Consider the following 15,491-nt stretch of genomic DNA (forward strand, 5'->3'; position numbering starts at 1 on the left):
TTTTTAGGGTCTAAACAATGTGATTGCAATAGACTTTGATTACAGGGAAGATTTCATCTATTGGATAGATTCCAGCAGACCAAATGGTAGCAGAATAAACAGAATGAATCTGAATGGAAGTGATGCCAAGGTGATTGGGAAGTAAAAACAGAAGTATTAACATTATTTGAATTCCAAGTAAATATTGTTGTAAGACAAAGTTTGGGTCAGTAAAAATTATAACTACAGAATAAACTTTGGTTGGATCAAAACTTATTCATACTTGGAAAAGACACATTGAAGTCATCTTGTTTCATTGATCTCTGTGTTTTTTATACATATGCCTAAGATTGGAGCCAATATTTCAAGAACTGTGAATCTACACGTCCATTATGGTCTGCTTTCACAAATACAAAGAATATTGTTTTAAAGAATTATACGCTAGTTTAAATGCAGTTGTAACAAATACATGTCAACTATTGGTACAGTCATGAATAACAAATTACCACTCACAACAATGCATGCATTATGTCATAGTGCCTGCCATAGGCATATTGCTTCATTTGTTTGGTCTACGTTGTTGTTGTTGTTGTTATTATTATTATTATTATTATTATTATTATTATTATTATTTTACTGACACAAAAACACAGTATGTCACAGCAAATGATATATATATGCTGGATTTCGTATCACAAAATCACAAGTCGAACACTTCCCAAGCCTCTAGGACTTGTGTGATGTATTTTCGAATGATGAGTTCAGATCCTAGTAAGGTGGCCTTTTGCAGTTGACAGATCATGATTTTGTCAATGTTTATTGTTTCCAAATGCCAGCTGAGATCTTTTGGCATGGCATCCAGTGTGCCAATGACCACTGGGACAATCTGTACTGGTTTATGCCAGAGCCTTTGCAGTTCAATTTTGAGGTCCTGATAATGGCTGGGTTTTTCCTGTTGTTTTTCCTCAATGCGACTGTCACCCGGTATGGCGACATCAATAATCCAGACTTTTTTCTTTTCCACAATCGTGGTGTCTGGTGTATTGTATTCCAAAACTTTGTCAGTCTGTATTCGAAAGTCCCACAGTATTTTTGCATGTTCATTTTCCACTACCTTTGCAGGTTTATGATCCCATCAATTCTTTACTGCTGGTAGGTGGTACTTGTGACATAAGTTCCAGTGAATTATTTGAGCCACAGAGTTGTGTCTTTGTAGTCCGTTTGTGCAATTTTCTTGCAACAGCTGAGGTTATGATCAATGGTTTCATCAGCTTCCTTGCACAGTCTGCATTTTGGGTCATCAGCTGATATTGTTGTTGTTGTTGTTGTTGTTGAGCACCAATATTACACATGGTACTTTATGATAAAACAACCAAAAACATTGGGTCCTTCAAATGGTATACAATCTAAAATATATCTCTGTACACATAAACACAGAGAGGAAAGAACAAATAACAAAACATTAAAGTGCACAAACCAATTGCAGAACAAATAATACTGCTTGCTCTAAGTATATTGTTTTATTTGCTTGGTCAGAAAAGTTTTCATTGTAAAAATACTTTATTTTATTATTTCAGTTTAGATGTTATCACAACTCTTGGGAATTCTAATGTTTGTTTTTATGTGGCATAGTAAATTAATGGTCTGCTTTTCTTTCCTTTTTTATTTCTGGACTTGGTTCATCATGCAGATTACAACCATTTTCTATCTACAGCTTGTTTTTTTCCTTACATGTTATATTGATTAAACCATAGTTAAAATGTTATACTGATAAAATCAAACAAATTGTGCATGTACCAGTCTAGAAATCAATTTTAAAGATTCTCCATGGTTTAAAACAAGTAACAGATGGAATGAAGTGCAGTGAACTCACTGTGAAAAAAGGAACAGATTGGGGGAAATTAACTCACATCGAGTGTAATATATCAGGCAATTATCTTCATTTGGAATGTAGGATGTACTATTGGCATTTTGTACTTTACACTTAAACCATCTCACTCAACCTTTATTTGTATTATTATTGTTCATCCCTATAAAAAGGTATGTTTATTAATCTGTGGTCTCTGCAAATACAGCATCCACAGAGTCCCCCCCCCCCCTATAGAAATCAGCAATCTGTATGTATCCATGCATTCATTTTGTAGCTTTCAATTTACCTGGTGCTTGTGTGGTGCTTTTATCTGAATTACAAAAATTCCAGACATTCTACAATTTACTTACACGTCTGCAAACTCTTGTGGAAGTTCAGCAAAACTGATTGGGTGTTGTTGTTTTTTAACTTTTGTTAGTCGGTAATGAGCATCGAAGAACAATTCCTCCAGGACATGCTACTGGAAAAATAGTATGATGAAGTGAATATTATTCTGTAATACTCACTATATAGAGCAAATGGTGTAACTTTTTTCTGTGTGTTGAGATCCTTTATATATATTTTCCAGCATTGCTCTTTCCATAAACTAAAATTACTAAATGCAGATACTATGCGCCAAGAACATATACTACTTGTTTTGCATACTCAAGCAGGATATGTAATTTTGTTTGCAGCAAATATTGAATGGGAATATGCACAAAGCAAAACTGACTAGATATAGATGTGGAGACGTTCTCTGTACCTTTAATTAATTTATGTATTTATTTCAGACATTTATATCCTGTCCTTCTCATCCCCAGGGGATGGGGACTCAAGTCAGCTCACAACTGGCAACCATAAGATGGGAAACAAACAGTAGCAATAAAATAACAATTGATACATTAGTTAAAAACAACAAATTCTAAACATTAATTTAAAAGTTACACAAATCCAAATCCAAAGTCATAATTCAAGATCTGTCCATTGTCAATCACATACATCGTTTGCATTATTAGCACTACATCTGCTGCTCAAATGCTTGGTCTCACAACCATGATTTAAGCTTTTATCTAAAGGATAGGAGAGAGGGGGCCAACCTAATTTCATTGGGGAGTGTGTAATGACAGCAATGATAGAGTACTTATAGGGTACTTCCTACAGTAATACCCAGTAATTGCAACCATTGCCTGTCGACGCCTAAGGATAAGGATGAGAATTCTTCATATCAAAGCAGGATGATAGTGATGATGATGATAATGATGATGATAAAGATGATGATATATTTCCGATAAAGAAGACTGCTGCCAGCATCCTCTTTCTGTACTGAGGCAACAGTTGATTTAGCAACTGTTTACTTTTCTCCTAGCACCAGAAGAAGCCATTCTTGCTCATCTAATTGACATTTGAATGTAATAGGATCTCTGAAAAAAGACAGTGATATAACGGGATTTTGTTAAGAATGATGCTTTAAAAATGTCCATGGGTATGTCTAACATAGGAGGCTGCTTAATAACTACTCAGATTATTGATTTATCCAGTCCAATATTGTTAGCTCTGACAAGCAGTCAGTCTCTCAAGGTTTCAAACAAGATTCTTTCTTAGTCTTATCTGGAGATCACAGGTACTAACCATGATTGATCCAGTTTATGTTTTAAAATTGAGTAAGATGATGTGTGTTCTGGGTGATACAGTGGGAATGATGGTACTTTTTGTCCCAACCATTCTTATGAAAAAGAACAAGACAGTTGAATGAAATTACTATCTACGCATAATTTTATAGAACCTTGTTGATTTACAGCTGTCATTTTAGTTTATTGTTGCTTTATAAATTAGGTCATTTTCTCTCAAATAATTTAAGCAATATTCACTTTAGGCTGCAATGCTACACACCTAGGAATAAATCTGTCATAGGGATACTTTTATTTGAATAGATACATGTAGGGTTTTTACTATTTACAAAATTGCATTTATCAGTACAATAAAATTATTTTATTCTATTTCAAAAGAAACCTTTTTAATCTCCTTTTAAACAAAGTTGTGTTCTTTGTATTCTGCTACTTATACATTTTTTATTTCTCTAGGTAGTTCATAACACAGCTGTTCCTAATGCACTAGCAGTTGACTGGGTTGGAAAAAATCTTTACTGGTCTGATACAGAAAAAAGGATTATCGAAGTATCAAAACTCAATGGATTGTATCCTACTGTTATTGTAAGCAAAAGGGTGAAGTTCCCTAGAGGTCTTTGTTTGGATCCTCAAGTTGGGTAGGCAACAGTAATATAATAGTAATGGAGTTGACTGATCTTATTTATTTATTTATTTATTTAACCTATGCTTAATGAAAACCCATTTTGTTGTTTGCTTAGTGTTTCAATTCTGCATATGATCAATCTATTAAATCTCTTCTTAAGGGCAATAGAAGTTTATATAATCTACCATAGAAACTGAGAATATGTGCCTATCCATGTTTTAACAAATTCATTCTCATGGAACCTTTTGTCAGATTCCATTCTTGGACTATCTCAAGTGAGATGCAGTTCGGGTTCTAGAATCCACACATTGTTGGATTCATCTAGAAAAAATGCATATATTTGAAGTATACATAGAAAAATGTGCAGGAATCAGAGATCCGCAAAGCTCTGGTTAAATGCATTAAGCAATTCATAAAGTTACAAATGTGCACAGACTTTGGCATGTTTAAAAAGAAATGAAAAAAGGAAAGACCTGATTCATTGCATCCCATAAGGACAAAGAAACACTGCACTTTTACGTAACAGAATACAAGCATCATGAGATGAAAATAATATTTAAAATATTCTTGTTTTTGGCATAGAAAACAAGCATTTCTGCACAGAAAATATTACTTACTGCACAGAATATGTCTTTTATATGCAGACAATATTGTTGTTTGGGATTTATTTTTCATAAAACGTGGTTTTATGATTTGCACAGTAAACACCTGTTAAGGAAACATCAGTTTTTTGAGCAAACCAACCATGTATGGGTTTTGTACCGAAGTTCCAAATTGCAAGCAGGCTTAGAAAACACTGTGTTTTTTTTTTTAAATTGTCTTGCATCAGGAAGACATTTGACAAAAATACTTGTTGCTACTTTTCTCATTGCCAGTACCAACATGTTGTGTGAACCAGAGCAAGGTTGGGAGTAGTAAAAGGAGGAAATGTGTGTGTTTTCAGCACTCTGTTAAACACCCCCCCCCCCCATAAGTTTGCTTATTTATTTATTTATTTTACTTTATTTCTACCCTGCTCTTCTCACCTTGAAAGAAACCCAGAGCTTCTTACAGATTTTGGCAAGTATTCAATGCCACCATTATACAAAAACTACAATACATCAATAAAATCAATGAACATGTAAATTACAATGACAAGTTACTACTGCAAATAGTGTGAAGATTTGCAATGTTAAATTCTGATTTGGCCCACATTGTGGCAATTTTCTAAATTCTTTTGGCAGAGAATTTAGTTTCTGGGTTCCAAATTCAGCAACCTGCAGGGAGGTAATGAGCAATCTCAACTAAAAGCACATTTTCTTAAAAGTAAATATTCCAAACTCTTCCTTGGTTAGTACTGCAGTAATGCAATGATATTTGAAATTATTACCTTTTAACTGGTTTTTTGTTGTTGTTGTTGATAGCAAATTAAATTTGGGGGAGAGGAGCAAATTTGATATCAGTAATACGATGATCCAAAGTTATAAACAGTTTACGTTATTCTTTTTAAAAGAACCAATATAGAGACTAGCTATCAATTTTGTTTCCTAGATATTTGTATTGGATTGATTGCTGTGAGTATCCTCATATTGGTCGTGCTGGTATGGATGGCTCTAATCAGACTGTTGTGGTAGAAACACAGATATCTAGACCAATGGCTCTGACAATAGATTATGTCAACAAAAGACTGTACTGGGCTGATGAAAACCATATTGAATTTTCCAACATGGATGGCTCTCGGAGAAATAAAGGTTAGTTGCATTCAAAGAAACAATAAGGTCGAGGCAATCTGTCCATTTAAAGGTATAATACTTATTGTGGGAGAAAAATGAACATTCATTTGTCAATAAATTTGAACTAAAAATGGATAATGTGCCCCCATAGCAGAATGAATTATAATTTGAATTTATGTGGATACATAGAATTGGTCAATTAATTTAAACTTAAATGTGTTTTTTATTTTTATTTTTCTTATTAAAGAAAATCAACTAATTAATGAATCTGTTCCAGCTCAAGCTACATATGATTTATGGAAATGTATTTACAGTGAAATCAGTCCCACTCGCCAATCCCTACATATTGGGAAACAGCTGCTCTGACTGATGGCATCTGTTCCCCTGTCACCATCTTCTCCCACGAGCAATCTCTGGCGTGAGAGGCAGGACCCTGTTGTAATTTCCCCTCATGCAGGAGATCACTCATGTGACTTGGGAACAGCCGCCAGCTGCTTCTTGATTGACAGGGCAACAGACCACTAATATTTTTAGGGGTGGATTCCTGATTTATGTGGTTTTGAATATTTCACAAACTATGGGCTTCATAGGGACTGTAAATATGTAGCACAAGTGTGTAATTCAAGGATACACATAGAAGATTCTAGCCTGCAGTACATTTACCTCGCATAAATAAAAATGTTTATTTAACTTCATTGATAAAACTGAACCCGTCTGCTCATTTAAAAAATGTTTATGTGATTCAGGTTTATGTGATCAAGCATATAGAAATATCAGTTACTAACATTTCTTCCACTCCCCCTCTTAGTTACTTTAAAAATACAATACAAACTGCATGGATTAGATAAAAATCACAACCATTTATCCTGTTCTTCTGTGAGTTTTAGTTCAGATCAATTTTCTCCAATTAAAATCTCACCATATCTTAGGCAGCAATTGTTTATAGGGATAATGATACAGACGTAATTCAACCTCATATTTATTTTCAGGGTTGCAACAAGATAATGTGTGTAAATTGCTTAACACTGAAGTGCTGTATCTATATTGCACATTATTTTTCAAGTTTCTTCTGTGTTTCCATATTTATGCTAATCCATATTTACTGCTTATTTTATACAGTTTTTTTAATAATTACAACAAAATAGTAAAGCTCAAATGGGAAGTTAGTTCTGAAAAGAAGAAAAAATATTTCCCTAACTTTATAAATGCTTAAGAATTGTTTTCCAACCTGTTTTCTATTTCATAAGGCCAATACTGTGAATATCACTTCTACAGTTGATGCAAAATAGTTAAATAATTTATGAACAGGCAAAACAGCATAATGAATCCTCAGGATATGGGATATGTCTGCCTATTGTAAATTGTGTATAGTCCAGGGAGTTCAGGTGAAATTATAAAAACTCCCACAGAGCAGGCCTCTCATACAACTTTAGAGGGTGATAGGGTTTTTTAAATGTATTGTTGAGGAATATATTACTTTTGAGGTTGGCTCTTAAGGCTTGTTGGTAATATAAATTTGTATTCTTTGATGACACCAAACATAAAGATTGAATTGAAATAAGAAACCTATGTAAAGTGTTGTTAAAAAAGAGTGTGAAGAAGTGTGATTTAAAAACTTATAACTCAAGCCATAACTGAAAATAATTGGCAGTTGGTAATCCCAACTATTGCTGAAATTTAACTTATTGAGCCAATGGGACTATTTTCATTGGGATTAGCAGCTAAATTTAGACCACAGGCCACATGCATGCTTGGATTCATCAAGCTGTGGCTTATGCATATAATGTACTAACTCATGGTTTACATTTATTTATTACTTGATAACCAGGGACGAAACAACAACAAGATAGACAGGCTGTGCTGAAGCACCAGCCCATCAAGACAGAAAAGCCTGTCCCAAGCAGATTCAACTCAGTAAACTGAGGAAAATCTTTTAGAAGTGGTTTCTGATGTCCCCTTTGAAACATTTTTGTTTGCATGTGGAAGTGTTATAAATGATTTACAAGGAGAATATGAGATCCCGGAAATAGTGATCTCCTACAGCAACCATTAATACAGATTTAATGCTTCTACAACAGTGTTTCCCAACCTCCTACAATCCCTAACAGCTGATAAAATGGCTGGAATTTCTGGGAGTTGAAGTTCAAAACACCTGAAAGACCAAAGGTTGGGAAACATTGTTCTACAAGGTATGGAAAAGGAAAGAGTGGAACGTAAGTCCTGAGGAAGATAATCTGGCAAGAGGGCATCACTCTTTCCTTACTGAAGAGTCTTCCCCTGAGTATATGCACTTGCACATTTGTATGTAGCAATGTAGCAATGCGTATGTTGCATGTGGATATGCATAAGTAGTATTCATCTCATGATGCTTAGGACAAGAAAATTTAACCAAATGGAACTAATGTAGCTAATCTTAGCCTCATACTTTTAAATGGTAACAAAGAGCCTTTAGGCTTGACAAGTTGTCACAGCAATTATTCAGAAGAAGTTACACGGTAGTTGTCTTTGTCAGCTTTCACAATATGAAATATTTTAACTGGCAGTCTTCCAACACTAAACATTAATTTTCTATTCTGTTGCAGTACCTAATCAACATATTTTAGGGGTGATTGCTCTCACGTTATTTGAAGACTATATATACTGGACTGATGGGAAAACCAAGGCAGTCAACCGTGCCCATAAAACCTCTGGAGAAGATAAAGTAGCATTGATTAACTCATGGCATGCCATCACTGATATACAAATATATCATTCTTATAGACAACCTAATGGTAATTAATATCTATCATTTTTTCAATCAAGCAATTATTAGAAGTAACATTGTTAAGAGTTGTAATGGTTTTGCTTAAAAATAAAGTTCTGTAATCCTTCTGACTCTTGCCAAAAAAGTTAAAAGTAAAAGATTAAAGATGTTATTAGAATCACTGAAGATATGAAAATGTGAGTAGGGTTACTCAAATGGCCAGCTTTTATTAGCCTAGCAAATATCAATTCTCTCTCAGTCCCAGCATTGGAGCTTGTGTGAAAGTGAACAGATGTTGGATATAATATTTTGTGGGCATACATCATAATCCCTTCTCTCTAGACACCTTGAAAGATTCTGCAAGTGTGCAGAAATCTGAATACACTGACTTTTTTTCAGGCATGTCTATATTTTGGAAGATTTGTGAATTGGCCGAATAGTATGACATGATAAAATAACGTTATTTCTTAAGAACTATATTGTATGCAAAAATTGCATTTGTATATTCCTACAAATATATTTTAAACAAAATAGTTTGCTGTTCTTTACCTTCCATGAAATTTATTTTTAACTATGATAGTTTACTTTTTTTGCTAGTATTGTCGGTGGGGTCATCTACATGGGCCAAATGAGTTGGCCTAGTAGTGAATGGACCATACACAAGTTGTGGGGTACTCAGCTCATCCACATTTTGGGCCTTTTCCCCAGGCTTGGGCAATTCAGAGACAGGAGATGACACCTAACTTGCTAGATCATTCTAGTCATTGCAATGCCCACCAGGTATGAAAATGTTGATGTTCATTTCTTGGCACCTGGAATAATGCTTGCTAGAGCAACAGGGTAACTGGAAAAGAGATGGAGGAAAGGAGGGAGTGATTCCTCCCCTCCCCTGTGTTACTTCATCACTCTATCATCATTACAGGCACCAAGTGGTGACCAGCACCACTGTTTATGGCTCATGTAGATGGGCCCTAGATTTAAGAGGAAATGTTAATTATATTGTTTTATGTTGTTTCCCTCTCCCCATAAGTCTGATATGCTTTATGTTTCTTTACATTCATAGTGCCTAAACATATATGTACATTAACTAATGGAGGATGTAGTCACCTATGTCTCCTAGCCCCTAGCAAAACACACACTTGTGCTTGTCCCACCAACTTTTACCTTGCTGCAGACAATAAGACCTGTTTATCAAATTGCACGGCCAGCCAAGTAAGTGTACTCTTTGTCACATAAAATGATAAGAGTTGTCTCGCGTCTTTAGATGTTTTGAAATGAAGAGAATGTGTTGGAGTTTAGAACTGGATAACAATAATCTGTGCATTTTTACTTCAAAGTTCCACTGTGTTCCATAGTATTCACTTGAAAGAAAGTGGGTGTGCATCTATAATTAGAAACTACCACATATACCCATGCATACATCTAGAGACTGTAGTCAAAAAGTAAAAAAAAAAAAACTGAACAGCTTATCAATGGGTCATTGTGAGGACTGTACATTAAATCTCATTTCAAATAAGAACCATCCCCTTGTCTGAATAGAGTGGTGAAAGACAAGAGCTTAGTCCTTCCTGAGAGAAGCTAAACTCCTTCTACTTTTTCGAGTATGGCACACCTTCTAGACATTTTTTAATGCCAAGAAATGGAAACAGTGTGAGTAACTGGTTCCTTAAGGCAGCATTGGTTCTTTCCCCTCTCTGTGGAATGACCAGAAACTTATCTATGTGTCATACAAACATCCATTGTTTTTGCCCCAATACTTAGACAGGAGGATAACTTATACATGAGTATATAGAATATCTCCATTGCTTTTAACTTAATTAAATGAGCATTCATTATAAACTTAGATCTACTTCTGTATGACAAAACATCACTGTCACTCTTGAAGGTAGATCTTTGAATCCTCGTCATTGCAACTCATGTGTATTTATGATATCATAGAAAGGTCCTAGGCCCCAATTACATCAACCACAAAATGCATGCAGGCTGATCCAGATTCACCTGGCTGTAACCCAGATTGAAATAACTCAGAAAAAGTCAAAATCCTGCACTAGGATTAGGGTATTAAGACATCCACAATTAGTCCTGTGCAGAACTGGCTGTGGGTGTCCTGACAGCCACCCCATACTTCCTGAGCTCAAGCAGGCCAAGCTTCCAGGATAACTGTATCCCCACACCTTCCTTCCATGGCCTACCACATGCTTGGCACTCCATTGACTTCCTTCCATTTCTTCTGACTCACAAAAGTGTCACAAGATATGATAAGAGGTCAATGGAGACCCCAAAAGTAGGCAGGCCTCGGGTTCACTGTTGTCACCATCTGTGACAGAGGGAAATGTAATAGTGGCAGTTTGTTCCCTGTCTAGCTTCACTATCTGGCTTCAGCAAAGTTGAGAAGCAGGGATGCCCTCACTCTGGCCGGAGGGCTCAGAGCATCACTGTTGCTGATTTTTGTTGCTGGCTCTGACTCGCATTATTGGTCATTGTAGATCCACCCTCAGAAATTCAGCATAAAATAGTAGTTTGAGCACTGGGCTACAGTTCTGGAGAACAGGATGACCTTGAATAATTCATACCCTCTCAAGTTCAATGAAAAACAAACCCTCTCTAAGAAAATCTAAGAAGAAAACTGTATTATATGTTTCCCTTAGAGTCAACATTAAGCTGGAAATTGAAGACACACAATAACAAGGAAAAAATAATGGCATGAATAGAATAGAATTAAATTCTTAAAATAATGAGATAAACTAAAGCATTTTGAAAGAAAATCTGACTTATTGAAATATCCCATAAGTTCCAATCTACAGTACAGAACATGTCGCTAATTATTTATATAGTTATTTCCATTACATTTGAAGTTATTTAAGGTTTTTCTTGTTTCCTTCACTTGCAGTTTCGCTGCAAGACTGACAAATGCATTCCATTCTGGTGGAAATGTGATACTGTTGATGACTGTGGTGATGGATCAGATGAACCCGAAGAATGCCGTAAGTATACATGGAAACTATTTTTGAAATGTAGCATTGCAGACATTAGAAACTGAACATTTTCATATTTGAAGAGTGACATAGAATCATTGCTAAGTATTTAGGATCTTTTTTTATATTGATTTCATTCTCTTGGGCTAAATCCAGTGTTCATTCCACTTAGAACAGACCCATCTAAATTGGGTTAGTTGAAATGAAGAAATCTATACATTGCAATGGACCTGCTCTAAATTGAGCTAACATTAGATTTAGCGATCCATATTTCACTATAAAATGAAAAAGATTGCTATATGTTGAACAATCATTTTAAGAACAATTATGCATACAACAATTAAACTTCCCTGCTCATTTCTGTTACAGACTATATCTGTTCTGAACATAACACTATGTAACATACTTTTTGTTCAGGGTTATAAATGGAACTTCCTAATTGGTTCTATCATTTAAAAAACATAGAAAAAGTTTATTCAACTACAAGAACTTTTTGCGGGACATCCTACAGCACATATTCCTACAGTTTTTCAATTAATAGAGTCTCAACCAATTCCACATAGTCACAAAAATGAAGTTTCTGGAATATAACAACTACTTTAAAAGTAAGTACTACACAATTAAACAGGAAATAACACTTTCAAACCAGGAAGAGAGCATTTTTCAAATTTTGTTATAGTGTCAAAATGCTCTATGAAAAAACCACTGTGAAGCCTTGCATTTCCTAGTTGAGGCTTTTTCAGCCGATAGATATCCAGCAGGGGTGATTTTCTCCCCTCTGTCTTTTTATTTTTACTTATTGACAAACAGTGATACATTTCATATTGGAATAAAGGGAGCTTTCTAGGACTAGAGTGCAACCAAAGGAATCGAAAGACAATTCCAAGAACGAGGATTCAACCAACTGGATGTTTTGCTTGTTCCAGGGAGTGGATGGGGAAAAACATTTGATGACTGCTTAGTAACCACTCAACACATTTCCCAACACTAACAGGCTATGTTGGAATTATGTTGGGAAATTTCTGTACTAGGTAACTTTCAAATGCACTCCCCAATCCCTTCCCTGGTATCAGTAAAAGGTCTACAGTGGTTACAGCAAGACAAACATGGGATGCTGAGGTGAGTTTGTAATGCTCTTTCTTAAAGGTAAGAAATCCACTCGGATAGGAATAGGATTTTCTAAATGCATGTAGGGACTGAGAAATTTAACTTCAGACTAATTAGTTTTACTTTGCTGACTTAACAAAATCCATCTTTGAATTAACAAAAAAAATCCAAAACTTTTGAATACCCTTAGTATAATTTTGGAGCCCCCGCTGGTACAATGGGTTAAAGCACTGAGCTGTTGAACTTGCTGATCGAAAGGTCGCAGGTTTGAATCTGGGGAGTAGTGTGGGCTCCCGCTGTTAGCCCCAGCTTCTGCCAACCTAGCAGTTCAAAAACATGCAAATGTGAATAGATCATTAGGTACCAATCCGGCGAGAAGGTAACAGCTCTCCATGCACTTCCAAGGTCAGTCACGTGATCTTGGAAGTGTCTACGGACAACACTGACTCTTCGGCTTAGAAATGGAGATGAGCACCAACCCCCAGAGTTGGACATGACTGGACTTACTGTCAGGGGAAAACCTTTACCTTTACCTAGTATAATTTCAAAACCAATCGGATGGTGGTAATTTTGTTCAAGAACTGCATTGCTTGGAAGAGAGGAATCTAGCTACTCTTAATTCTGTATAATTAACAAATTCTAAATATTTTAGTCAAACTTTAGAGATAACAGCTGAAGGAATGTAGCATGGATTAAGTAACCATAAAAAGACATGATAAAGCCACTGATTAAAAAAAAACCAAAAACAAAATAGAAACTACTTATGCTAATTCAAGCGTGAAAAGGGCCTTCACATATCCACACTACACCAGAAACTGTTGAAATATCTTAAACAGGGGTGTCCAAACTTTGGCTTCCCTGGGCCTCATTGGAAGAAGAAGAATTGTCTTGGACCACTTTTAAAATATGGTAACGCTAACAATAGCTGATGAAAAAAACAAACAAAAAGGTCTGTGCATAATTTTTGTGATATCCATCACCATTGCAAAAGCAAAAAAAAATCATCACATAATAATCTTAATTATGCACCATACTATTCAGAGTGTCTTTTAAAATTGCCAAGAGGTCTTCTGTCGAAACTGCAATTATAACATGAATTATGAATAATACTCTGACATTTATAGATGTGATTCTTGCCATTCCATTCTGTTGTTTTCTACAAAGTTTGTGCTTGAGAATCACACAATCAAGTTACAAAACAGGCCTGTTTTAAATTCCTCGGGATAGTATATTTTGTTAAAGCATTCATTAATCTAGTTCAGACAGCTTTAAAATAACATAATTTTAAAATACTTTTTACATTTGGGAATTCCAAGACTGTAATCCTAATTATGCATGCTTGATAACAGTAGGAAATATTTTGTAATAAATATGTATAGAGTTGTTAACAGTTATATAAAATAGTTTCGATGATGACATTTTCTGCTTCTTGATGTCTGGAATCTTAGAAACCGTTTTGTAATCAGCTACAGTCAGTTCTCCATATTTATGAGTTCAATCAAACACAATTCAAAAATTATCTGGAAAAAAATCTACACACCAAGAACTATGCTGATATGTAGGCATAACCTGCTATAGCCTCCCGCCATTTCAGAGATCCTCTCTGGCAATCATTTGAGCTGTTTGCATTTTATTCAAGGACACCACTGTATATAATGGGACTTGAGTCTCCATATATTTTGATATCCACATGAAGTCCTGGAACCTCAGGAGATACTGAGGACTCACTGCATTCTGTTTATGAAAGGTAGTTCTTTTAAAATAAAGGCAATATCAATTCTAGTGATTTAACTAAACACAAACGTATTTCTGCTGGTATTACTTTTTCCTTTGAAGTAGAACACTGTTGTATTTTATGTGTGCCATTGGGTTTTATTTACCAAAGACAGAGTAAGAGAAATCATTACAATATACTAAGTAACAAACAGCACAGTCTTTTACATATTTAATCAGAAGTAAACTCAGTTGAGTTCAATGGAGATTACTCCTACACAAGTGTGTATATGATTGCAGCATCAAATGCAGTAATTTTGGTGGTCTATTCATTCAGTCTGATGCCCTATGGGGAAATGGCACAATTTATTGTTAGCACACATTCAGCTTTTATGGCAATTAGATCTCCTTGTGTTTAGGCATCATATAATTGCACAGAAAAGGTGGAGATGCGAGTTTATAACAAAAAGAAATTTGGCAGAAGCCATTTATTTCAGCATAACTAAGAAGAAATGCATTAAATTGCTTCATTAAAATAGACTAGCAATTTAGCATCTCTTGGATAATAGTGATAGTCATCTTCTTGCTTTAAAAATTACAGGGTAAAGACATTCTGCCTTGTTTATTGCAAACATTTGATTTAGAAGGGAGCATTTTCATTAACTTAATTGGGCTGAGGATAGACAATGTTAAATATATATATTTCTTAGAATGACTGTTATTTGCAATTTTTTCATATGATTGAAGTGTGAGAATTAGAAAGGCACTTAAGGTATTTTGTTAGCAATATATGCAACTGTACCACACTTGCTTCTTTCTCCAGCTGAATTTAAATGTCAACCAGGCCGTTTTCAGTGTGGAACTGGACTGTGTGTTTTACCAGCCTTTATATGTGATGGAGAAAATGATTGTGGAGACAACTCTGATGAAATGAACTGTGGTAAGTTCTTATATTATACAGGGCGAGGCAGCATAACTTTCTTTTTTCAAAACTTAATAAAATCCATTGTATAAATCAGAATTTTTAAATTTTTTTATAATGTAGGCGCATACCTAAAGTTTTGTTTTACGTAGTTTTGAAGATCAAATTAGGCAGGTGATGTCCCCCAATCTCCATTCTCCATACACTGAGTAAACCGATTTCTGGTGTTTGTCATGACTCT

General features: G+C 35.1%; 1 protein-coding gene across 6 annotated transcripts in view; it reads left to right on the forward strand.

Moving 5' to 3' along the window:
- The window catches only part of LRP1B (LDL receptor related protein 1B), a 1,041,366-nt gene that overhangs the window by 929,882 nt on the left and 95,993 nt on the right, over positions 1-15,491 (forward strand). For all 6 annotated transcript variants that reach the window (XM_067472799.1, XM_067472815.1, XM_067472824.1 and 3 more), the window contains exons 58-64: positions 8-130; positions 3,910-4,091; positions 5,609-5,808; positions 8,373-8,561; positions 9,597-9,745; positions 11,424-11,517; positions 15,152-15,268. In XM_067472799.1, coding sequence (XP_067328900.1) covers positions 8-130; positions 3,910-4,091; positions 5,609-5,808; positions 8,373-8,561; positions 9,597-9,745; positions 11,424-11,517; positions 15,152-15,268 — 1,054 coding nt within the window. The remainder of the gene's footprint in view (positions 1-7; positions 131-3,909; positions 4,092-5,608; positions 5,809-8,372; positions 8,562-9,596; positions 9,746-11,423; positions 11,518-15,151; positions 15,269-15,491) is intronic.

This window comes from Anolis sagrei, chromosome 1, assembly GCF_037176765.1.
Source record: "Anolis sagrei isolate rAnoSag1 chromosome 1, rAnoSag1.mat, whole genome shotgun sequence".
NCBI classification, from domain to species: domain Eukaryota; kingdom Metazoa; phylum Chordata; class Lepidosauria; order Squamata; family Dactyloidae; genus Anolis; species Anolis sagrei.